This window comes from Hemicordylus capensis, chromosome 4 (assembly GCF_027244095.1).
Source record: "Hemicordylus capensis ecotype Gifberg chromosome 4, rHemCap1.1.pri, whole genome shotgun sequence".
NCBI classification, from domain to species: Eukaryota; Metazoa; Chordata; class Lepidosauria; order Squamata; family Cordylidae; genus Hemicordylus; species Hemicordylus capensis.
The window spans coordinates 222,326,843-222,350,935 of NC_069660.1; the positions used below are offsets into that span (position 1 = coordinate 222,326,843).

Genomic DNA, 24,093 nt, shown 5'->3' on the forward strand with positions numbered 1-24,093 from the left:
AGAAATAAAAAGGAGTACAGCACAATACCTTACTTTACAGCTCTCTAGCAATGCACCACCCACCAGAACTGGCTGGGTTTTCACAGGCTTTTCTTTACTTCTATAAACATGAGCCACAAAATGCTTCCATGCTGCCTCTGGCCTCGAAATGCCACTCAAAGCGACACCAGAAGTCACTTCTGGTGGCCCAGGAACCGCAGATAGATGGAAATCGCCTATTTTTAGTACCACAGATAATGAAATTGGATCTCGAAGACCCATCCGCAGATACGCGAAACCACAATTGCTGAAACAGCAGATAACGAGGGCCACCTGTACAGATCCAACTGTTTTAGTAAATTGAAGAACAAATCAGTTCATGTCAACTTAAGTTTAGCTTATATCTCAAAATGCACCCGCTTTTTACCGTTGTGTTTTAAGGTAATCATCTTTCAAAGGAAACAGTTGTTCTTCTACTTTGTCCCAACGCTCTAAGCAGCTCCACAACCAGTCTGGATTTACAACATGGAGATTTTTACAGTTCTGAGCTTGCCGGACTTTTTCTGTGCCTATTAAAACAATCAAAGATTAGTATCTCACTAGAAAAGCTTTGCATCCATCTGTCCATGGGAGCATTTTATACAAGTTGGGCAAGTTTGGACTTTAGTAAGCACAGTGTGGAAGAACCTGCCTAGGGAGCAAGAGGTTCCCTAGAATCCCTGCTGGTATGTTTTCCAGACTATGAGAAACACCTATATCGGGCAGCAGCAATATAGGAAGATGTTGAAAGGCATCATCTCATACTAAGCGGGAGATGGCAATGGTAAACCCCTCCTGTATTCTACCAAAGACAACCACAGGACTCTGTGGTTGCCAGGAGTCGACAGCAACTCGATGGCACAACTTTACTTTTACTGTAAGTCTTACTAAAACCAACAGGACTTAAGTACATAACAGAGATTGCAACAACTTAGATTTCGTAACTTTGTCTGGCTTGTTGTCTATACTTTTAGAACAAGTTATTTTGAAATCAAATCAATTAACCTTTAACACAATAATGGCTACAGATTTAGGGCCTTAACCTAAAAATCAAGATGCAGGTGCAAAGTTAACTTTTTTTTAGTGAAGGCATAACACATTATTTTACTTATGAATCCAAAAGAACTGGTTGAATAAAGAACTTGCACATTTCCAGATCTCGCCTCAAACAATACTATAGAAAAAGTGCTTCTTAAAATATTTATGTGTATAAGTCTCTGAGCAGCAGTTCTATGGGCTAATTGCACTATAGAAGCTACACATGATCACCTATCCACACAGAGCCATGGCTTGAATGCATGGTTATCACATGGTTTGAATATATTATACTTACCAGCTCTTGCTGCAATAAGGTGGGTTGGTTTATTGGGGTCATCATCATTCAGTACTAGGCTTTTTGCAATCTTGGCTCCAAGTGCTGTAGCATGGTAATGCTCACGTGTTTTTTCTATTGGGAAATGTGTTGGATATAGTCCACTAAATAATATGGTAACATCTGATAACACTTTCTGTTTCAGTTCTGGCACTATTTTTCTTATGTCTGGAATTTCATCAAATTCTTTTCTTGTATATTTATCATACTTTGAGTAATAATCTGTGTGCACACGAACAAGAATCTCTTCAAGGTATATTAAATGATCATCATCATCTGTATCATCATCTTCCTCTTCCTCCATGCTTTGATCTAAAGATTCTCCTACCGTTATCCCCGATTGCTCACTATTTTGAGACTCTGTCTCTGCCTCCTTCTTATCAACACACCCATTTCCTAGACTACAAAGGCTCTCTTCATGAGCTTCCAGATCAAATGACTTGGGATGGGGATTGGTGCTAGGTGAAGATACAGAGTCTCCCGAATGGTTTGACTGTCCATCCTTTTCTACACTACTATCAGCTCCCAGCAGAAGTGTTGTACTTTCTTCCTGTACAGATTTTTTTGATTTTCTCCAGCTTCTCTTCCCTTCATTTTCACTGTCTGAGGCAGAAGTGGATGAAGATTTCCTAGCATCCAACCCGCTGTCACTTTCACTGTCACTAGACAACTCAAAGTCTAAATAATTTGTCTTGTCTTGTATCTGCTGTTTATTTACAACTGTCCTATTATCATTGTCTGAAGACACATGAGATTCCTTGGCACTCATCAGTTCATTTGTGTTAGTAACATCTGTTATGTGATCAGGATCATTTGAGGAGTCTCTTACTTTAACTTTATCATTAGAATTAGAATCCCAGGATGAGGTCTCGTCACTGACAGAATTACTGCCATTTAGTTCCTTGGTAGATTTCTTAATACCATTGCTTTGTTCTTCTACATTTCCAACATGCTTTAGTTCTTCAGAATCCCTTGTTGCTATCGCTGGATCCGATCCCTCAGTTAATTTTGAGGAATGATTTGCTAAATTTAAAAAAAGAAGGCAAGTCAACTCAAATGCTTAGGAATTGTCAAAGTCTCAGGTGCTTGTCTACAACTTTCCCATATCTCTTGAACCTCCATATGGAAGAGAGGGTAGTCTGCCTTCATCCGGGTCCTCCTTTGGCCCATTAGCCTTAGCCCTCTCCAGAAGCAACACAGTTGTTCCAGCTGTGTCTACTTGCTTCTTGACACTTCCTCCCACGGATTCAGAAATCCCTGTACACCCTTGACAGTCTTATGAGAGGCTCCCTGCCTCTTTCAAGAGTATGTCCCAATTTTGTGGGAACTCATGCTAGCCAGGAATGGATGCATTTTGCATCAAAGTTGCACAAAATCTTACACTTTTAGAATGGAAATTTAATTGGTTCAGAAGGCAAAAAGTAGTAAAGCAGCTTGGACATTTTGGGTAGGTAGAAAATGTCAATCCTTTGCCAATTAAACTGAGCTGGACCAGTTTGACGAGGATAGGATTGCCACTAAATCCTTTATTGTCATAAACACAGTATCGGCACAAGGACATTACAACAGGGTAGCAATGTTGTAATGATGTTGAGGAGCATATAGTTAGAAGTGTCAAGGGGAACAACAAAAACTTCTTTTAATATATCAGAAAACCTGCCAGGGAGGCGGTTGGACCCTTAGATGAGGAGGGCATGAAAGCAATTGAGGATAATAAGATTGCAAAGAAGCGGAATGAGTTCCTTTTATCTTGCAGATGGAGAATACTGAGCATATACACTCTCTAGAACTGAGCTTCTCAGGCTTGGAGGCTGAAGAACTGGGCCAATTTGAGGTGGATAGGATGTTCTAAACTAAAACTAAAAATTAACAAATCAACAGGGCCAGATGGCATCCACTCAAGAGTTCTGAAGGAACTCAAATGTGAAATTGCTGATCTCCTAGCAAAAATATGTAACTTGTCCCTACAATCAGGCTCTGTACCAGAGGACTGGAAAGTAGCCAATGTAACTCCCACTTTCAAAAAGAGATCCAATGGTATCTGGGAAACCACAGGCCAGTTAGCTTAACTTCGGTGCCGGGTAAATTAATGGAAAGCATACTAAAGGAGAACACTGTTAAACATTTAAAAGAACAGGCCTTGCTGAAGAAGAACCAGCATGGCTTCTGTAAGGGCATGTCTTGCCTCACGAACCTTTTAGAGTTCTTTGAGAGTTAGAAGTTTATTCGGTCATTGACCAGCAAACATTTACAATAAACCAGTACGTATTTTACAAATAATATAACAAAACCTGGCCATAATAGAAATAATATCAGTGTCCTCATTAGTTAAAAGATAATTTAAATAAAATTCATCAGACCGGCCAGGCAAATTGTCTAACATAGGAGATAAAAGTCTTAAACAGGGTTCCCTATAAAAATCACAATAAAGAATAATGTGCGAGGTGGATTCTATAACCCCTTTGCCACATGGGCAAAGTCGTAAAAATAGCAGAACTCCCTTAAACCTGCCATCCAATACTGCTGTAGGAAGAACATTTAAACGTGCTAAAGTGAGGGCTCGTCTAAATTTAGGGACAAGCACCACATCAAAGTATTTAGCTGGTTTAAGATTAATAGCTTGACTCCCTAAGTATAAACCCTGCTTGAGCCATGCACCTTCTTGTTGAACTTCTATATCCAGGACACGTTGTTTAACTTCGGAACACAACACGGAACTTGCAAAATGCATCTAACTTCCTGGCTTGCTCAGTTCCTACAGTATGCAAATCCTCTATGGAGAGGCCAAAAAAGGAAAATTTACTCAACACAGCTCGTTTCCAGCTCAAATTAAAACCATCATTCATAGCCAAAGAGGCTAAACCAGCCTGTCCAAAACTCAATTTTAACCAAAATTGAAAAATACAGCACCAGTATAAGGATTCCAACCTAATAAGACCAACTTCTCTTCTGATGACAGCATTTGGAGCACAACACGGAACTTGCAAAATGCATCTAATAAACTTAGTCTGGATAGCCTCCAGTAGGGCAAAATTACTTACAGGTTCCAGTTGGGCTCCATATAAGAGCAAAGGCAGTACTTTGGCTGTATAAAGTCTCACTGTTGCAGGTATAAAAGCAGCACCATGTGTAAAATAATAAGATCTGATCTTATTTACAACCATTTGAGCAGACTGTCTGATGGAGTTAAAATGGGCATTTCTAGAGCCAAGAGAGTGAAACATAATTCCTAGATATTCTTTGAGAGTGTCAACAGGCATGTGGATAAAGGTGATCCAGTTGACATAGTATACTTGGACTTCCAAAAAGCTTTTGACAAAGTTCCCCACAAAAGGCTCTTGAGTAAACTTAGCAGTCATGGAATAAGGGGACAGGTTCATGTGTGGATCGGTAACTGGTTGAAGGACAGAAAACAGAGGGTAGGAATAAATGGACAGGTTTCACAATGGAGGGAAGTAAGAAGTGGGGTACCACAAAGATCTGTACTTGGGCCAGTGCTCTTTAACTTGTTCATAAATGATCTAGAAGTTGGGGTAACCAGTGAAGTGGCCAAATTTGCAGATGACACTAAACTATTTATGGTAGTGAAATCCAAAACAGATTGTGAGAGGCTCCAAAAGGATCTCTACAAATTGTGTGAGTGGGCAATAAAATGGCAAAAGTGGTTCAGTGTAAGCAAGTGTAAAGTGATGCATGTTGTTGCAAAAACCAAGAACAAAAAAAAAAAAAAAAAAACACCCACCCCAACTTCACATATAACTGTTGGGGTCTGAAAAGTCAGTGACTGATCATTGAACGTTTTGACTCAGTGTATGGCAGCTGTGAAAAAGGTAAATTCCATGCTAGGGATCATTAGGAAGGGAATTGAAAATAAAAATGCTAATATTATAATGCCCTTATACAAATCTATGGTGCAGCCACATTTGGAGTACTGCAGCAGGTCACCATATCCTAAGGACACTGTAGAACTGGAGAAGGTATGGAAGAGGACAACCAAGATGATCAGGGGCCTGGAGCACCTTCCTTCTGAGGCAAGGCAACAGCATCTGTGGCTTTTTAGTTTGGAAAAGATATGACTATGGGGAAACATGATAGAGATGCATAATATTATGTATGGAGTAGAAAGAATGGACAGAAAATTTTTTCTCCTTCTCTCACAATAGTAGAGCTAGGGGTCATCCCATGAAATTGAAGGCCAGAAAATTTAGGACCAACAAAGGGAAGTATTTTTTCACACAGCGCATAATTAAACTATGGAATTCTTTGCCATGGAATGTGGTTATGGTCACTAGCTTGAATGGCTTTAAAGGGACATGGATAAATTCATGGAGAACAGGTCCATCAGTGGTTACTACTATCACTCTACTAGGTGGTGTGATAGGGTTGACAATATGAGAAAAATACCCAGAAGGATACTGGGGGAAAATAAATGAATGCAGGGGAGTTATAGCTACACAGGATGAAGAAGACTGGGCAAAATGAAGTAACGCCGACTATAGGAATGTACTATCTGAGGTGTGTGGGGAGGGGTGGCAATAGCAGCGGCAGGAACATAACCCTCTACATAGGAAGCTGCCATATGCTGAGTCAGACCATAGGTCCATCTAGCTTAATATTGTCTTCACAGACTGGAAGCAGCTTCTCCAAGTTTGCAGGCAGGAATCTCTCTCAGCCCTATCTTGGAGAAGCCAGGGAGGGAACTTGAAACCTTCTGCTCTTCCCAGAGTGGCTCCATCCCTAAAGGGAATATCTTGCAGTGCTCACTTATCAAGTCTCCCATTCATATACAACCAGGGTGGACTCTGCTTAGCTAAAAGGACAAGTCATGCATGCTACCACAAGACCAGCTCTCTTGTGCATATGGACTATGCTTTCCCACCAAGACACAGCTTCATTTATAACCGCCTCAAGTGTATATCATTTTCCAGTTATATAGCAGAGATCCCTGGGTCCCATGCATGAAATGGGGCAGGTAAGAGAGACTCACATGTTAAATCACAGAATGAACTTTTCTTCTATGTACCTGTGGTTGTGTGGTGTGGGTCTCTGGAGTGGCAGGCTTGTGTTCCAGTTTCCCTGCCTATCCCTTTTCTATCCAAAATGGCGGCTGCTAGAATCAGGCAGGCCTTGTAGATGTCACTTCAATAATTCATTGGAAAGGGAATCAAAACTCATTTCCCCACTGTAGCCCTCTTTCCTGTGTTAGCTAGGTCCTGCCTACTGCAGCTTTGTTCTTGTGATATCTGTTCTTTCTTGTTCGTGGCCTCCATTTCCTTTCTTCGCACACTGCTTGTTCCCATCACACAGAAACTATCCAAACCTGCGAGAGGAGAGGCACTGTGAGCCTTCTTCCTCTCAGTCTGACTGTGTATTATGTGTAGGAGAGGGCATGGAATGAGTTAAATGACATCATCTCAGGGTTCCTGATATACTGCTGAGTGTTGCTGTTAGTTTTAATGCTCTTGTGCTTTTGACTTTGCTGCTGGGGAATAGTGGCCAGTAGTGACATCTATCTAAACAAGCTGTTCACTTCAAAAAAATGCTATACTTTTCTAATATACTTCCCAAATATATAGTACATCTTGGCTTTGTGCAATAGATGATACACAGCAGAGTACACTGCTCTTTATATAATAGATAAAACAGGAAAACAATGTCATTAAACAACAGCAATCCATCTAAAAACCTTGATCATCATCAGAACAAGATACCCAGGGAACAAAAGATAGATTGACTTAAAACATTCTTGCTAATTTGAAAAAAGAGTTCATTTCCACTATTTGCATTTTACTTTAGACTTAGATCTTTAGACTTAATTGTTAAAACAATTACTTTAGATTTATTGTTAAGAGGAATAACAATTTTCAGAATTACCAGGACTTCTGGGCAGTTAACTTTGTATTACATAGGAACATCCTAATAAGCAATGCTGAATTTGTTCAAAACACCAATGTATATGAACAACCTATTCTTGGTGCACTTAGCTATTAAAATATTGTTAACAAAAGCATATTGCTTTACGCCTCAGCCTAAGCACTCAAACCAATGTGTATTAAGTTACCTTAACATTTAAATACAATCCTCCTAAATGTGGCAAAATAGTATAAGCAGGTTTTACAGACTGAACAGAGATCTAATATTCAGTTTGACAAATCTGTGAGGAGGATGAAATCAAACTTAGAAACTGAAATCTCCATTCTATTGTTTTCAGACACTGTTTTATATTAGTTTTGTTAATGGCTTATTCAAATATCATGTGGAACCAATTAATTTTCCCCAAGGTTTAATTAAACAGAGTTGGATTGGTGCCACAGATTATCATTTGCTTTGCCACATTGTGGTTTGTTTGGGTCCCACCTTTTCTCCTCCCATGATCTAGGCTTCTCTTTTTCTATGCAAAAGCCCTGCAAGGACAGAACTATTGAAAAAAGCTAAGATTAAACCATGATTTGGGTTCAGATATCATGTCATACTATGGTTAGGACAGACAAACCAACTACAAGCCTTGAATTCAGATCATGGCTTAACTGCCCAAAATAATTCACCATTTGATGACTGGTGTGGGCTCACCTTATACCAAGTCATCTAGCTCAGTATTGTCTACACAAATTGGCAGCAGCTCCTCCAGAGTTGCAGGCAGGAGTCTCTCTCAGCCTTATCTTGGAGATGCCAGCGAGGGAACTTGGGACCTTCTTCATGAAAGCATGCAGGTGCTCTTCCCAGAGAGGCTCCACCTCCTAAGAAGAATATCTTACAGTGCTCACATGTAGTCTCCCATTCAAATGCAAACCAGGGTGACCAATGCTTAGCAAAGGGGACAATTCATGCTTGCTACTACAAGACCAGATCTTCTCCATGATGCCTAAACCCACCTCACTAATTCTTTAATCTAGGCAAGTTATTTGTACAGATATAGCACACATCCATACATATATACTTAAAGCACATAGTTTTACCTTTCTTTCTCATTTGAGCTTCCTTTGAGCCAGGTGGTGCATTAATATCTCCTATGCCCTGGAAGTATGCATATTTCTTCACAGTTATCAAATTAGGTGCAAATTTCCAGACATCCTCTCGGTCATCAATAATGCAAACCATGGAATCTCCACAAGGGAATAAGTTTCTAGAAAAAAGAGAAGGTCAAAATTGACTAGTTAGATTGCCATTTAGTAGGGTTTCCATTAAGTTACATCAACTAAAAAAGAATTAATTTGAAAGTCTTCTCTTTATTATAACCCTTATCATCAGCGTTGCTTGAAATAAAAACAGGTTGCGTACCTGTAACTTGTGATCTCTCTGGTGATCCATTCTCACTCACAATTGTGTCTTCTGAGCCTGTGTGGTAGTCCTGCAGAAGACTATCTAGCTCCAAGATGCGCTCTCTGGCATTCTGAGACAAGTTGGAAGCATCCATTAAAATGGGCAGGAAAGTTCCTTCCCTCTTAGTTCCTGAAGCAGTCACTGCTATGTGAGAAGAGATGAAGACCGGCAGAGCCCAGGTGAGAACACAGGTAAGAGCCTAATACTGTGAATACTTGCTAGCAGTGGGATAGGTTGGGCAGGTGTTGTGGGTGAACATGGGTCACTAGAGAGAACACCTGTTTATCTCTGAGGTGATCCATATTTCCTCACAACTGGGTGATTGACTAGCTCTGGAGATGGCTAGCATGTCCAGAATACTTTTTTCAAAGCCACCCAACCAAAGTTGGCCTCAGCAGCAGAGCAGAGATACACAGCATAGTATCTTACAAAGGTTAAGTCCAAAGACCAGGTGGCAGTTTTTCAGGTATCAGCCATGCTAATGCCGGACATATGGGCAGTGGAGGTTTCCATGGCCCTGGTGGAATGGTCTTGGACTCCTTGCTGTATGTAGCATGAGAAGATGAGATCAACAAGCCAGTTAGAGACGGGAAGCCCTTTGATGAATCCTTAATAGGGTATAAATAACTTGTTGGACTGGCAGAAGGATTTCATGTAGTCCAGACTGTAGAGGCAGAATGTACAGACATCTAAAGCAGAGGTGGGGAACCTTGGCCCTCCAGCTGTTGTTGAACTACAACTCCCATCATCCCCAGCCACAATTATTGTGGCTGAGGATGGTTGGAGTTGTAGTTCAAAAACAGCTGGAGGGCAGAGGTTCCCCACCCCTGATCTAAAGAGTGCAGAGACCATTCTAAGACATAGAAGGGTTGATGAAGAAAGTAGGCAAGATGATGTCCTGGCTGAGGTGAAAGTCCGAGATCACCCTGGGGTGGAATGAAGGGTCAGGACAAAGAACCGCCATCAGGGTAGTATTTCTTATATGATGAGTCAGCTTTAAAAGCAGAAAGTTCACTGGCCCGCCTGGCTGAGGTGATGGCTATCAGGAAGGTAGTCTTTAGGGAGAGGTTTCTCAAGGAAGAGAAAATAAAGAGGCTTCAAGAGCGACTTAGTGAGTGAGGAGAGAATGAGAGACAGGCTCCATTCTGTATAGCAGGATACAAGATGTTAAGCCCTTTGAGAAACCTCTCCCTAAAGACTACCAAAGACTTCATCCATCTGCGTGGATGAAGTCTGAGTGCCCATCCCATCCCAGATAATGAGCAGGGATAGCTGCCAGGTGAACTTTGAACAAGGTGTAGGAAATATCTGCTCTTTCAGAGATGTTAGATACAGGAGTATCTGCCAGATGGAGGCAGAAAACGGGTCAAAGTGGTTTGTGGTTGCGTATGAGATAAAGCATTTCCACTTACACATGTAATCCCTTCTGGTGGATGCCTTCCACTCATTTAGGAGAATTTAACTGAATAGTTTATCCTCCAAGCTGTAACACTGAGGGTACCCAGAACGTAGTGGAGAATCTCTCCAGATTCCTAAGATAGCAAGTCTCGTCAGTGGGGTAGAGGACAACGTTGACCCCTCAACAACCATAGTAAGGTGAGAAATGAGAGTTCTCTGGGACAGCATGGAGAGAGGAGGATGCAGTGGGTCCTTTCTTGGATGATCTTATTCGGGACCTTCAAGAGTAGTGGGGATGGTGAAGACAGATAGAGCATATTTTCCTTTCAAGGAATCTGGAATGTATCCCCCACAAACATCATTGCCATCAGTGTTCCCTCTAAAGCATGCACACGTGCTGCTGCTCACAAGTTTTTAGATGTCCGCTCAGTTAATTTTAGTAACTGCTCAGGTTGAATCAGGAAGGCCCCACTCTGAACATATGTATGCACACACCGCCTTGATACTGCCACCCAGAAGAAAACTCAATCCACATAAAGATGGAAAAAATGAGAGGGAACACTGGTTCTCGTCCCTGCTCTCAAGCAGAAAAGCTTGCATTTAGTCATCAAGAGGGGTATCCCAAAATCGGAAAAGGTTTTGGAGAGCTTAGTAGTTCAGTTCCCTGCGGAGTGGAAAGAGCCAGGTCCCTGCTCAGTGAGTCTGCCAGAGTGTTGTCAACTCCTTCAATGTGGAGAGAAACCAGGTGGATGTGATTGCTTAGATACCACTCCCACAGTTGAATCGCTAGGTTGTTCAGAGACCTGGAGATGGTGCCAACTTGGTAATTAATGTATCCTATAGCTGTTGTGCTGTCCAAGTGGATTTGTATCAAACACTCCTTCAGGACAGGTAGAAATGCCTTCAGGGCTAGGAACATGGCCAGAAGCTCAAGTAAGTTTATGTGGAGAGCTCGCTGTGGAGTGTTCCAATGGCCTTGTGTGTGCAGGCTGCAACAGTGGACTCCCCAAACCCGAAGAGAGACATCTGTAGAGAGGGCGATTAACAGGGATTGGAGATGGAAGGGAGCTCTCTGAGAGAGGAAATGAGGCACTATCTACCAGTGCAGGGAGCATAGGACATGGGATGGTACTGTCAGTCATTTGCTCTGTTTGACCAGGTTTGGCCAAAGAACTGAGATGGACCAACTCTAACCTGTGCATCTTCAGATGAGCATTGGAGGCCATCAACCCCAAGAGGTGTTGAATGGTGCAAGCTCTCTGCTGTAGATTGGCCTGAAAGATAGTGATTAGGTTGGTAACAGAAACTTCCCAATCTTCTGGGAGATAGGTGTGTTTGGAAGTCATATCTAGGACAGCACTGATTAAGTTGACCAATAATCCCAGATCGGGGGGGGGGAGAGTAGTTTGATCATCAGAGAAAAGGGAATCTTTGCATCTGGCTGTTATCAGTCAGTCATCTAATTAAAGTTAGACGGAAATACTCTGTGTGCGTAAGTGAGCTATAACTGCACTCATGCATTTGGTAAAGACGTGGGGTGCTGTGGAGCGGCCAAAGGGCAAGACCATGTACTGATAAGCTCTAGAGCCCAACCAAAAAATGCAGGTACAGCTGACAACATGGCTAGATAGCTATGTGGAAACATGCATCCTTAAGATCCAAAGTCACAAACCACTCCTCTTCTGATAGGAGGGGAAGGATGGTCTGTATGGAGATCATCTGGAACTTCTTCAGGTGCACAAACTAATTAAGCTTTCGCAAATCCTTAATAGGGCAGAGTCCCCATCTCTTTTGGGAACCTACAAGAACTTAGAATAGAGACACCCGTACATAGCCTCAGGTGGAACAGGCTTTATCACATCTTTTTCAAGTAGGCAAATAACTTCTTCCTCTAATGTAGGAATGGGTGTTTTTTTATACTTGCATAAACAGGAAGAGTGTTAAATTAGATAGCACAGCCCAAAGAGACTATGCTCAACGCCCAGGCATCAGATGTTATGTGTTGCCAAGAAAGTAAGTAAGAGTGAGATGGTTAAGTGATAGGGATGGTGTTAAGGGACTTTCAGGACATTAGCATCAAAATTGCTGTTTGGTTTTGTCCTGAGGCTTCCCCCTTTTGGGCCAACGTTGGTGTTGGCTGAATGGCCTTTTTGTATAGAATTTTGGAGGAACGGCTGAAGTCCCTCCGCTCAGGTGGCTTATTTTGGAATCTGTTTGTTGTAGGGATGGTAACTCTGGGGGAAAGCAGCAAACATCTTGGCTGTGAAACGTGATTCAGAAGAGAAGAGGCTGTCACCATCAAAAGATAGGTTCTCAATTTATTCCTTAATATTGGACTCTAAGGTGCAGATTGCAGCCAGGCATGTCTGTATAGAGGCACAGAGCTCGCTATCACCTGGGATTCAGTTTCACTACAGTGTTTAGCGGTGCTCAAGTGTTTATAGATGGGATCCGCACACTTACTCAGAGCAGCCATATACTTTTCACAGAAGCGGTCAGGAAGATCCCAAATTGAATGGTGGAATCTGGCCATACAGGCCATATAATTGGCAATCTTCAGAGATAGTATGTGGAATATAATTTCCTGCCCATTGCAACCAGCTTTCAACCTTCCTTGTCAAGAGGCGCCGAGTGTTTGTGTCCCAATTTAGATTGTAAGACACAGTCCACAACTAGAGAGTTTGGAGCAGGACGTTTAAACCAACAAGGGCAAGACTCCTCCTGCATCCTATAAAGACTCTCCAGTCACTTAGATGTGGTGGTAGACACAACTGGAGTGATCCAAGAAACCTCCAAGGCCCCAACTAGGACAGGAAAAATCAGTACCACAGCAGGCTGAATTGCTGGAGATGTAGAAAGGAAGTCATAGACTGGATCTTTGGCTCCTTGGACTGGTGTTTGGATCTCAAGGCCCAGGGACTTTACCATCTCTGTGACCTGCACTCTGTAAGACCTTGTTTCCTCCATGGGGAAGCAGAAGGTGGATTGGTAACCTGTTCGTTTGGAGATGGATCAGACGGGTTCTCCATCTGGATGGAATCCTCAGAGAACAAAGAGCTATAATTCACCCTCAGAGTGCTCAAGTTCTTTAGAAGGTTGTAGAGGATTCAGAGGCTGTTCTGCCTCTTGCATAGGTGCTGATGGTGCAGAAACAGTAGAAGTAGGTGGAGCTTCCAGGGGCAGGCCTCTTGAAAGTGGACGCGGCAGGTAAAGTCTCTTTTGATACAGGTGTAGCTGGCTCAGAAAGCAGGCCTCTTAACTTCATTTTCCACCATCTGTAGTCCTCAAAATCTTAAGAGAGTCCAGGGAAAACAGAATGCAATGGGTCCTGTAATGGTCATGTCAACGGATATGACTGGGGTCAAGAGCACCCAGTAAGCCGAGATAATTTAGAGGACAAGACGGGAAATACGGAGCAGAGAAGTGGAAGCGCTCCATTCCAGGGTAGGAAGGCAAGCATCTTGGGGTATGAGAATGCTGAAGGTGTTTGGGGTACCCGTGGAATGGAGCCAGCATCAACACTGTCTGAGACATGTAAAGGAAACCCCTTGAAGGTGGAAGCAGAAGGGGTTGTAGTAGTGGAACCCATAAGGGATTCCAAGCAGTGGGCAGAAGCTGTAGAAGGGTGTGTGTCAGCAGTCCTTGCAGGAACCTGAACCGCCTCTTTGAGGAGAGCAGCCAGGTGAAGAGGCAGGTGAGTCTATCATGATGGGCGATGGAGGTAGCATCGGCACAGGAGAAAGACGTGCCGTCAGTGGTATCAGGTGAAGGTCAGACACAGGTCTCGTAGATGTCACTGTCTTCTGAACAGGCAGTGCCAGCATCGGTACGGTTGATGTTGGCGATATTGACACCAAGATCAAAGCAGGTTCTGAGGTTCCGGATACAGTGATAGTCGTTGACACCAAAGACTATGAATATCCAGTACACGAAGGAGAAAATGTCCCCCCAAGTTGAGCCAAAAGTAGACTGTAGGCAGCAAAGACATCTAAGCCTTTGAGACCGGAGCCCCCAACATCGTTGATGTTGATGCAGTAGCAGACAAGTGTCTGTGTTTAGTGTCTGATTGCCTGGATGTGTCCAATCAGTTTTGCTTCTGTTTCTTATGGCGATGGTATTGGTCACTTTTCTTGATGCAAGATGGCATCTTAAAATGTAGAGCTGCCATGGTATTTACAGGATGTTAAAGTTGAGGTGATCAACGTCAATGTTGAAAGTTGACGACTGGCTGCTGTCAGAGCCAATGAGGTCTATGGACTTCGGCACTGGAGTTGAGGGTCAGAGTGTGTTCTTGTACAGTGCAGCTCAAAGGCAAAGCTCCCTACTCTTTCGCATTTGTTCTGAAAATGCAAGGCAGCTCTTACAGGAGTTGATATTGTGATTTCCCCCAAAACAAATGAAACACTCGTCATACCTGTCAGAGGACGGGAGAGTATCCCTGCAGGTCTTGCAGCACTTAAATGTCTTTTTTGAGTCTATAAGGTAAAGAGTAGTCGAAGCCAGGCCAAGTCAAAACCAATAAAAGCACCAAGAGATGACCAAACTAAAGGTGAGATCCGAGGGGTAGCTGAAAAACGAGGTGAGTCAAAAAGCAGATTAAAATGCGAAAACTGATCAGAATGAAGTGCAATCCAAAAGTGTAGTCAAGGGGAAAAAACAAACAGTCCAAGTCAAGCTGAGTAACAATCAAAACCTTTTTCTGTAGATAAAGAAAGAGGAGCAGAACCTTCGTGATGCGACAAGCGCAGCAGGAGAAGGAATTGAGGGAAGGCACTCTCCCACCTATTTTAACGGACGCTTCCTGCAGACCTCAGAATGTCGGAGAGTGCCTCCTGGACCTAGATATTCCTCTGCACAGTTGTGGAAGACCCATGTTCCCTCACAACTGGATCACTTCAGAGATAGCCTATTTTCATCTTTATCTTCACAATGGTTACAATTAAGCAGCTTTGCTTAACACACTTCAGAAGGTAACAGAAAACACAGCATCATTAAAATAGATAAACTGACCAAAGAAGAAGCCCTTCAGCTTTAAAACTATAGATGACCAGAGTATCAAACACACTTTTTAAAATTACATCTCATTTACAGCGATGGCAAATATAACTGTAACACCTAGTACACCCTCAGACAAATAACAAGGCTTAGCTTGAACAGCGAATGATTTAACAAAACGCTGCCAGTTATAGCAGTTTCATGGTCAGCAAGACAGACTTTCTGGTACAAAGTTATCTAGGAGGGTCTACCTGATACTCCAGAGACCAGAAGTTTCAAACTGGAATTCCTTAAATGCTCAGGTTAGGAAGCCAGACTAATTGTTGTAGAAAATCATGTTGTACATACAATGGGAGAATAAATGGATCAAAAGGTTGTGGTGCTACTTCTTTGGAGAGTAACACTCTTCACAAAGTCTCATATTAGAAGCTTTAATACATTTGAGTACCATAAAACAAATATTAAAAAGAAAAGACTTAAGCTGTTCAATGACTCTAAAACAAAACAACAGGTTGCTCGCCTGTAACTTATGACCTAGAAGTGATCTGTTGAATTCATAATGAATGGGTTCTGCGCCTGCACAGCAACCTCACGGATAAGTTAACTAGCTCCTTGCTACACCTCCAACTGCCCTGCATGTGCTCCCATTATTTTCAGCAGTTGGGGAGTGTTCTTGCGCAGTTTCTTGCAGACCACCATCTATTGACAATCCTTGTGTGTTTCTGTTTCTTCTTTCGTGTGTGTGTGTGTGTGTGTGTGTGTGTGTGTGTGTGTGTGTGTTTTGCGGGGAGGTCCAGGTGGATACATTACAGGTGAGCAGACTGTTTATCTGGATCGTGATCATATTTGGCAAGGCATGCGGCATAATTTGCTATTTTATAGAGTGGCTGGAAGTGGCATATATTTTCCTTCCTAATACATTTATTTTTCTTCCTTCCTTTTCCTCAAGAGTAGTATGCCGCTGCCTACCCTTCAAAGAAGCTGCACACTCCACGACCAAAGAGTTTGGCACAGGATGTCACATCAGGTAAGTGTTGTCCTCTTCCTGTACTCTGTACAACCTTTCTAATTTTCTTGATGTTGGTGTTGACATTTGCAGCACCTCCCACACCAACTGAATTGCCTTTGTAACAGCAGGCAGCATGGGAAGCGCCACTGGGTGAAATACCCTTGCCCTAGCCATCATATTATAAACTGGGCCCTTTAGATCTACTTCAGGTTGTTTCAACTCTAACCCCCAAACTTCAGCCATTTCCCTTATTTGTGCATGACAGGCCTTTAGCTCCTCTGAGGGTGACAAGGAAGTTTTAGGTAGCACTTCTGCTGGGAGATCAGGATCATCACCCCCTCCATAATCCATTTCAGATGAATCCGTGGTATATCTATCTCCCTCTTCACCCCCCCCCCTCGTCCTCTGGGAGTAATACAGGGAGTGTTTTCTTCTTTGCTGTCTTTTTAGGTTGCACTGGTATCTGTGGTTGTGCTGGAGGAGTTGAAGTTTGACAAGCAGTAAATGTTACTGTGGGCACTGTATCTGGCTCTCTATTAGGTGCTGGAGGTACATGCAATGCCACATGTTGCACACTGCATAAAGCTTCTTGTTGAACTTTCCAAATGTGATATATTCTGTGTAGGCGACTGGAACACAAGTGGAGGAGAACTCGGCTCAAATTAGACAGGATGCAGCACAGGACCCAGTTGAAGACTTATGTGGTAGAGGTGCATGCAGCAAAAAAGATTTTGGTCTGAGTGCATTGCATCCGCAGGTTCGCATTCAGCAGATCTGTCCTGGGTTGTGAGGAGTTTGATTTCTGTTCAAACCCTTGTTTGAAGGCGGCAATGGTTAGACCGCTTCTTAAGAAGCCTTCCCTGGACTCCTTAGCAATGAATAGTTATAGGCCAGTCTCCAGTCTCCCTTGGTTGGGTAAGATGACTGAGAGAGTGGTGGCCAACCAGCTCCAGGCTGTTCTGGAGGAAACTGATTATCTAAGACCCATTTCAAAATGGCTTTAGAGCTGGCTATGGGGTTAAGACAGCCTTGGTCGGCCTTATGGATGACCATTACCGGGGAATCAAAAGAGGGCATGTGACTGCTGGTTCTTTTGGATCTCTCGGCAGCATTCAATACCATCTACCATGGTATCCTTCTGAATCACCTGGGGGAGTTGGGGATAGGGGGCACTGCTTTGCAGTGGTTCCACTCCTATCTCTTGGGTAGATTCCAGAGGGTGGAACTTGGTGACAGTTGCTCCTCAAAACAGGAACTGTTATATAGAGTCCCTCAGGGCTCCATTCTGTTACCAATGCTTTTTAATATCTACATGAAACCTCTGCGTGAGGTCATCAGGAGATTCGATGCTGGATGTTATCAGTATGCTGATGACACCCAAATCTACTTCTTTTCATCTTCATCATCAGGAAGTGGCATTCATTCCCTAAATGCCTGCCTACAAGTAGTAATGGGCTGGATGAGGGATAACAAACTGAAGCTGAATCCAAGCAAGACGGAGGTGCTCATTGTAGGGGCTCAGAATCTGAGGGATGTTAGACCTTCCGGCGCTGGATGGGGTTGCACTCCCCCGGAAAGAGCAGTTACGGAGCTTGGGAGTACTCCTGGACCCAGTCCTCACCCTGGTATCTCAGGGGGAGGCTATGGCCAGGAGTGCTTTCTATCAGCTTCAGCTGATTCAACAGCTGCGTCCATTCCTTGAAGAAGACGACCTCAAAACAGTGGTGCAGCAGCTGGTAACCTCCAATCTTAACTACTGCAATGCGCTCTTCATGGGGCTGCCTTTGTATGTAGTTCGGAAACTTCAGTTAGTTCAAAATGTGGCAGCCAAATCGGTCTCTGGGGCAACACGGAGAGACCATATTATGCCTGTTTTGCAACTGGCTGCTGATATGTTTCCAGGCAAAACACAAAGTGCTGGTTATTACCTTTAAAGCCCTGAATGGCTTAGGTCCGAATTATCTTAGAGAATGCCTTCTTCTGCACAATCCCCACTGCACATTAAGGTCATCTGAAGAGGTCCCAGTTACCACCAACACGTCGCCAGTTACCACCAACAAGTCTAGTGGTGACTCAGAGGCAGGCCTTCTCTGTAGCTGCTCCTGGGCTGTGGAATGCACTCCTGGCAGAAATCCATAATCTGTGTTCATTATTGACCTTCAGGAGAGCCCATTGTCAAAGGCTGTGCTCTTATTGGTGAAATTGACAGGGTTTTTGGTACAGAGAGTGTTCCCTCATCCGTGTCGTGGTCGATATCAAGGCCTCTGCTCATGAACCCCTGGAAAATCAAGCTAGATGGTGTACTGTTTGAGGATTCCAAAATAGCAAGCAGTCATGTCATCTTGGCGTCTAAGGCAACCTCCTCCTCTCTTGTCGCTTCTTCTCTGAAGCCCTCATAAACTGCTGCTTGGTAGTCCTGCTGCAGCATTACCGCCGTCAGTGATTGTATTGGCGTTCGAGCCAGAGACAATTCTGTCAGCTTCCATTGTCCCAATGTTGTTATCTTGGGCAGTAATTGTTCTTTTGATACTGAAGAGAGCACTGTCTTTGACGCCATGGTTATTGCTCTCGGGGCTGTCAATGTCGTAGGCGCTCTGCTTGACGCTGATGTCGAGGCGCCTCGTCCCTCATCTGCAGCTCGTTCAGTTTGCGCCACTGTCCGTGAGGGTGCACTCCTCCTGGAGTCTGTCTTCTTGATCCATTTTTTGTTGTTGTTGTTGTTTTAAAGGAGGGAGTCCTCCTCTTCAGCAGAAGAATGCCTGTGCTTTTTATGATGGTGGTGTTTCTTCTCCACCATCTCCGGTTGCTTGAATTCCTGCTCTTTTGATGGCTTCAGACTGAGTTGTTGCAGGTTCCACCAAAGGAATTTCATCCATGCACGGTCCCGTGCTCGACATAGACCTTGAAGAGTACGTCAGTCTTTGTGTGGGTGACCGAAGTGCCTCATCATATAAGGCTGCTCGGAGACGAAGTGCTCGGTTCTTCAGAGGCTGTTTTAAAAACGAGCAATATATCTTGCATGTTGTTGGGTTGTGCTGCTCCCCTAAGCAAAGCAAGCATGAGTCATGGCTATCCATTGTCAGCAGCTTTGTCCAACATTCTGTGCAGCATTTAAAAGTTGTTTTAATCACTGGCTTTGACGCTATTGTGGGGATTGAATTTTTATTCTTTCTGCTCTTTCTGTTGGGCTATTGATTTGTTGTTAAGCAGCCCTTTGGTTGTTAATCAGTAGTTGCAAGCTGCACACCACCGGACAAGTCCGGGGCACAGTCACCAGGGCACTTCTTGTTTTAAATGTTAAGAGTTTTGTTTTCCTTATCCAATCCAGGAGTCTTAAACCGTTTGTAGCAAATTGTCTTTTCTGTATCTGTTATCACCGAGGAACTAAGTTTATGAGGTGTAGAAGCATAGGCGGTCTAATGGAAACAGCAAGAACACACCCCAACTGCTGAAAATAACCTGCGCTGGCGCAGAACCCATTCATTATGAATGCAACGGATTACGATCCAGATACTCTGTTACTTGTCACAGAGCAGCAACATTGTGCTTTTATGAATCTGTCAGATACAGCAGTGATCCCTAACCTATCAGATACAGCTCGGTACACCTGGGAATACAAGCCTGACTTAGTTCTATAGCTCTGTTAGGGCTTATTTGGACATTTTTGTTGTATACAGAAAATATTCTTATTTCCCCCTCTCTCCGTATTTGTGTGGAGATAATGGAGCAGTCCTTGGTTTTGAATGTTCTCACTCCAATCCCCTTACTATATGTAAGGTTATTTTAACACAGCATCTCCCTGGATACTGAATCTACTTTTTAAATTGGTGATACATTTTAATCCTCATTGAGTGAGAACTTGTGCTTGTTCAATTAGCAGTACATTAAGCTAAAATAATTTCTCTTTGACTTTATAAGTAGATATAAAGGTCGATTAGCTGAAACACAGGCATAGGGGGGTTCTGCAATAGACATATGGCAACCTCAACATATATGAAGAATTTTATAAAATTTGATATATTTCATAAAATTCTATTTGTCGGAATATCTGATATACAAATATATCTAACGATATATCAGAGTTTGCCTCTGTCAGCTGTGGCACTTTATGGCCTCTCTAAAGGGTTAGTCATTCAAAATAAGCATTTAGTGAATTTGACTGAATAAATGAGACAGTTAACTATTAGTAGCTTTGAGATCTGCAACTCAAAACTCGAGATCTCTGCTACCTGAACAAAGTTATTTTTTTCAAAGTGGAAATTATCTTTATATTGGGCAGTGGGAGCACAGGTAAGATAAAAAGGTTGATGGCATTTGTATATTAGGCACGATCCAGCATGGTGTAGTGGTTAGAGTGCTGGACTAGGACCGGGGAGACCTGAGTTCAAATCCCCATTCAGCCATGATGCTAGCTGGGTGACTCTGGGCCAGTCACTTCTCTCTCAGCCTAACCTACTTCACAGGGTTGTTGTGAGGAGAAACTCAAGTATGTAGTATACCGCTCTGGGCTCCTTGGAGGAAGAGCGGGATATAAATGTAAAATATCATTATCATCATCATCATCAGCATTTGCACAATATAAGTGGAAAATCAGACATCACCAAGACCTGGCAATGGCTTAAGAATGGCAACTTGAAGAAAGAAACAGAGGGTTTAATACTGGCTGCACAAGAACAGGCACTAAGAACAAATGCAATAAGAGCAAAAGTAGAAAAATCCACAACAAACAGCAAGTGCCGCCTTTGTAAAGAAGCAGATGAAACCGTGGACCACCTAATCAGCTGTTGTAAAAAGATCGCACAGACTGACTACAAACAAAGGCATGACAAAGTAGCAGGGATGATACACTAGAACATCTGCAAAAAATACAAGCTACCTCTAGCCAAAATTGGTGGGACCATGAAATTGAAAAAGTTGAAGAAAATGAAGATGTAAAAATATTATGGGACTTCCGATTACAAACAGACTAACATCTGCCACACAATACACCAGATATAACTGTAGTCGAGAAGAAAGAAAAACAAGTCAAAATAATCGACATAGCAATAACAGGATAGCAGAATAGAAGAAAAAGAAATAGAAAAAATCACCAAATACAAAGATCTACAAATTGAAATTGAAAGGCTGTGGCAGAAAAAGACCAAAATAATCCCAGTGGTCATTGGCGCCCTGGGTGCAGTTCCAAAAGACCTTGAAGAGCACCTCAACACCATAGGGGCCACAAAAATCACCATCAGCCAATTACAAAAAGCAGCTTTACTGGGAACAGCCTATATTCTGCGACAATATCTATAACAATTGACAATAAAATTCTGGCATCCCAGGTCCTTGGGAAGGACTCGATGTCTGGATAAAGCAAACCAGTCAATAACACCTGTCTGACTGTGTAAACAAGAAATAATAATTATAAATCAAACTTAACAGGAGCAAAATGAATGCACAACAAAATTACTCTGGATGCTAAGTCAGTCATTTGAACCTGTTTTTAGCAGAAACATTTTATTCCTTTAAATAGTTCTAACCACCATGCAACCTGAAAATCAGTTCAGAAGGAATGTAGGCAAAATTCAGATCTCAGCTGTCTTTTTAAGAAATACAGCAATCAATTTCTGACATGCAGGAAATAACCTTTATTTCTTTACAATAGAGCAGAGATAAATGTTTGTATGCCAGGTGAGAAGTTGGGAGACAAAGTCTCACATGAAAACAACTTAATTTTATTTGTTCTTTCTAACAGTACCCATTCGTGCTTTATTATTCATTCGTTCATTCATTCATTCAATCTCTATAGCGATGTGTTCCACAAACATCACTGTACTCCCTATACATACCTAAGGTTCCCAGTTTTAGAATCTGGATCAATACATTCATCCCTTGACAAAATTCGATGGGAAAAAAGCTTCTTTTCAGGATCCAAGAACCCTTTTAAGAAGAAGGGGGGAAAAGAAAGTCTCATTAATATCTATTCAATAGTATAATATTATAGACTATATTGATATTATATATTTTATATATTCCCCACCAGCAAGAAGCCTCATACTATGCACCATTCTTCTCCAGAGTGTCGTAATATGTATTATTTTAGCAACACATTTTAATTATTGTATATTAAACCCAAATGATTCTGAAGATCATGTAATCACACTAACACTAAATACTGTTAAATAAGTAACTCTGCACAATTCAATGACATTTGTATTCAGACTGTTATGCTTTGACCACAGATAGTAACCAACAGAACATGGAACACAACTGAAGAGAATAAACAAGATATGGAATGGAAACAAAAAGTCTGAGCCTTATCTTTATAGTTATAGTTCTTCGAGAAGTAAATACAGAGATTCCTAACATCTGAACCAACATTTCTGCCTGTCCAATATAACTTTGTGTTTTGTGATGCTGCACAAGCACAGCTAGCAGCATGCCTCATCTTAACACATTCATGCGTTTTCTTAAAAAGCCTCAGCATTGGACCAATCCTCTTGTCTGTTCAGCATTATGCCTTGGGACTGTAGATCTACTGCTTCCACTGGAAAAGGTGCTACAATGCTTAAGCAAAATCAGCATGTTAAGGGAGAGTTTAAATAGGAATTCTTGCAATTACAGGTTTTAAGTTATACTTGTAAGATGTGTACATAGAGACTGAACATGGTTGGAAAAACGGTTTTGTTTAAAACGTGACTTTATGCCAATTACAGAGCATAAGAGAGTGTAAAATAAGCTTGAGAGTACTTATTTTGATCAGTTTGTCATAATAGGAGGAATTATGCATGTGCTTTGTTTGCTAGTTTTATTTCTTATATACACAAAGTGCAGTTACATCAAAGCTTCAGGGGGGGAAATCAAGATTTCTGTTGAATGAACACAAGCCCCTGCTCAACTTGTGGCCAACAAGTCATGTATGACAGCTTGATAAGCCTCTTGGTTTTGTGCTTGCCTTGCCTGTGACTGCAAATACAGATGGGTTGCCAGATGGACTACATTCAGAATGGTGGGTCACAACTTTGTGAATGTCCATTATTATATCTGCTGGAGACAACCAGTGTAAATTTGCTTTTTAAACATAAGTATCAAAATTTCTCAGAAAACTGCAAATGCATGACCTGTGCTATATTGTGCAGATTCCTTTTTCAAAACATGGCTAGTGATTCAGGAAGTAATACAATGCATTTTGAGAGATCTGAAAAGCTTGTGGTGATGGAATAGCACTTCCTAGCAGTCCCTGTAAGAGGCTTCAACAATTCACTCCCTGAGACCACTGATTATTTATTTAAAATGAATACAAATAGGCCAAAACTGCCAAGTGTGTAACTGGAATAACTTAAAACCCATAAAAGTAAGAAAATGTGAGAGTTAAGGATAGAAGTTCAACCTTAACTCACCCGACTATGCTTAAGAATTTCAGCAAATTCATGCAGAATCATCCCTGTGGCAGTACCCTTGCAGTACCTAGGCGTAATGAATTGAAAGAATTAGCTAAAGAGAACCATCACCATGTAAACTCAGAAAGATGCATAAGCTAGGTCTAGCAAAGTGAAATAAGTCACTTTTGTTTGAAAGAGAAGAGTGGGGTATGAATTATCTTTAAAAGTTAGTTATCAAATATTTCCATACATGGTAGTTCACCACTACCACCAAACATCCCTGCTTTTGCTAGACAAGAAAGCTAGAAACCTTTAGCAACAATGGCAGAAGGAAACAGTGGTCAGTATCTCTAGCTTGCCATCAGTATGGCAGGTTTGACAATGGGCTGCGAGTTATTTGTATGGATGTTTTCATACATTCCACCTAATGGTGCAGCAGGGAAATGACTTGCTTATCAAGCCAGAGGTTACCAGTTCGAATCTCCACTGGTATGTTTGCCAGACTATGGAAAACACCTATATCAGGCAGCAGTGATATAGTAAGATAATGAAAGGTATCATCTCATAATGCGCGGGAGTAGGCAATGGTAAACCCCTCTTGTATTCTACCAAAGACA

The 24,093-nt window shown here is 42.2% G+C and overlaps 1 protein-coding gene across 6 annotated transcripts in view; it reads right to left on the bottom strand.

The window, feature by feature from the left end:
- Positions 1-24,093, bottom strand: part of CTDP1 (CTD phosphatase subunit 1) — a 129,518-nt gene that overhangs the window by 67,712 nt on the left and 37,713 nt on the right. For all 6 annotated transcript variants that reach the window (XR_008306176.1, XM_053245849.1, XM_053245845.1 and 3 more), the window contains exons 6-9: positions 21,944-22,034; positions 8,347-8,513; positions 1,352-2,413; positions 407-548 (exon numbers count right to left, since the gene is read on the bottom strand). Coding sequence is in view for 5 of the 6 variants with exons in the window: in XM_053245849.1 (XP_053101824.1) it covers positions 407-548; positions 1,352-2,413; positions 8,347-8,513; positions 21,944-22,034 (1,462 nt within the window). In the remaining variant the exon portion in view is untranslated. The remainder of the gene's footprint in view (positions 1-406; positions 549-1,351; positions 2,414-8,346; positions 8,514-21,943; positions 22,035-24,093) is intronic.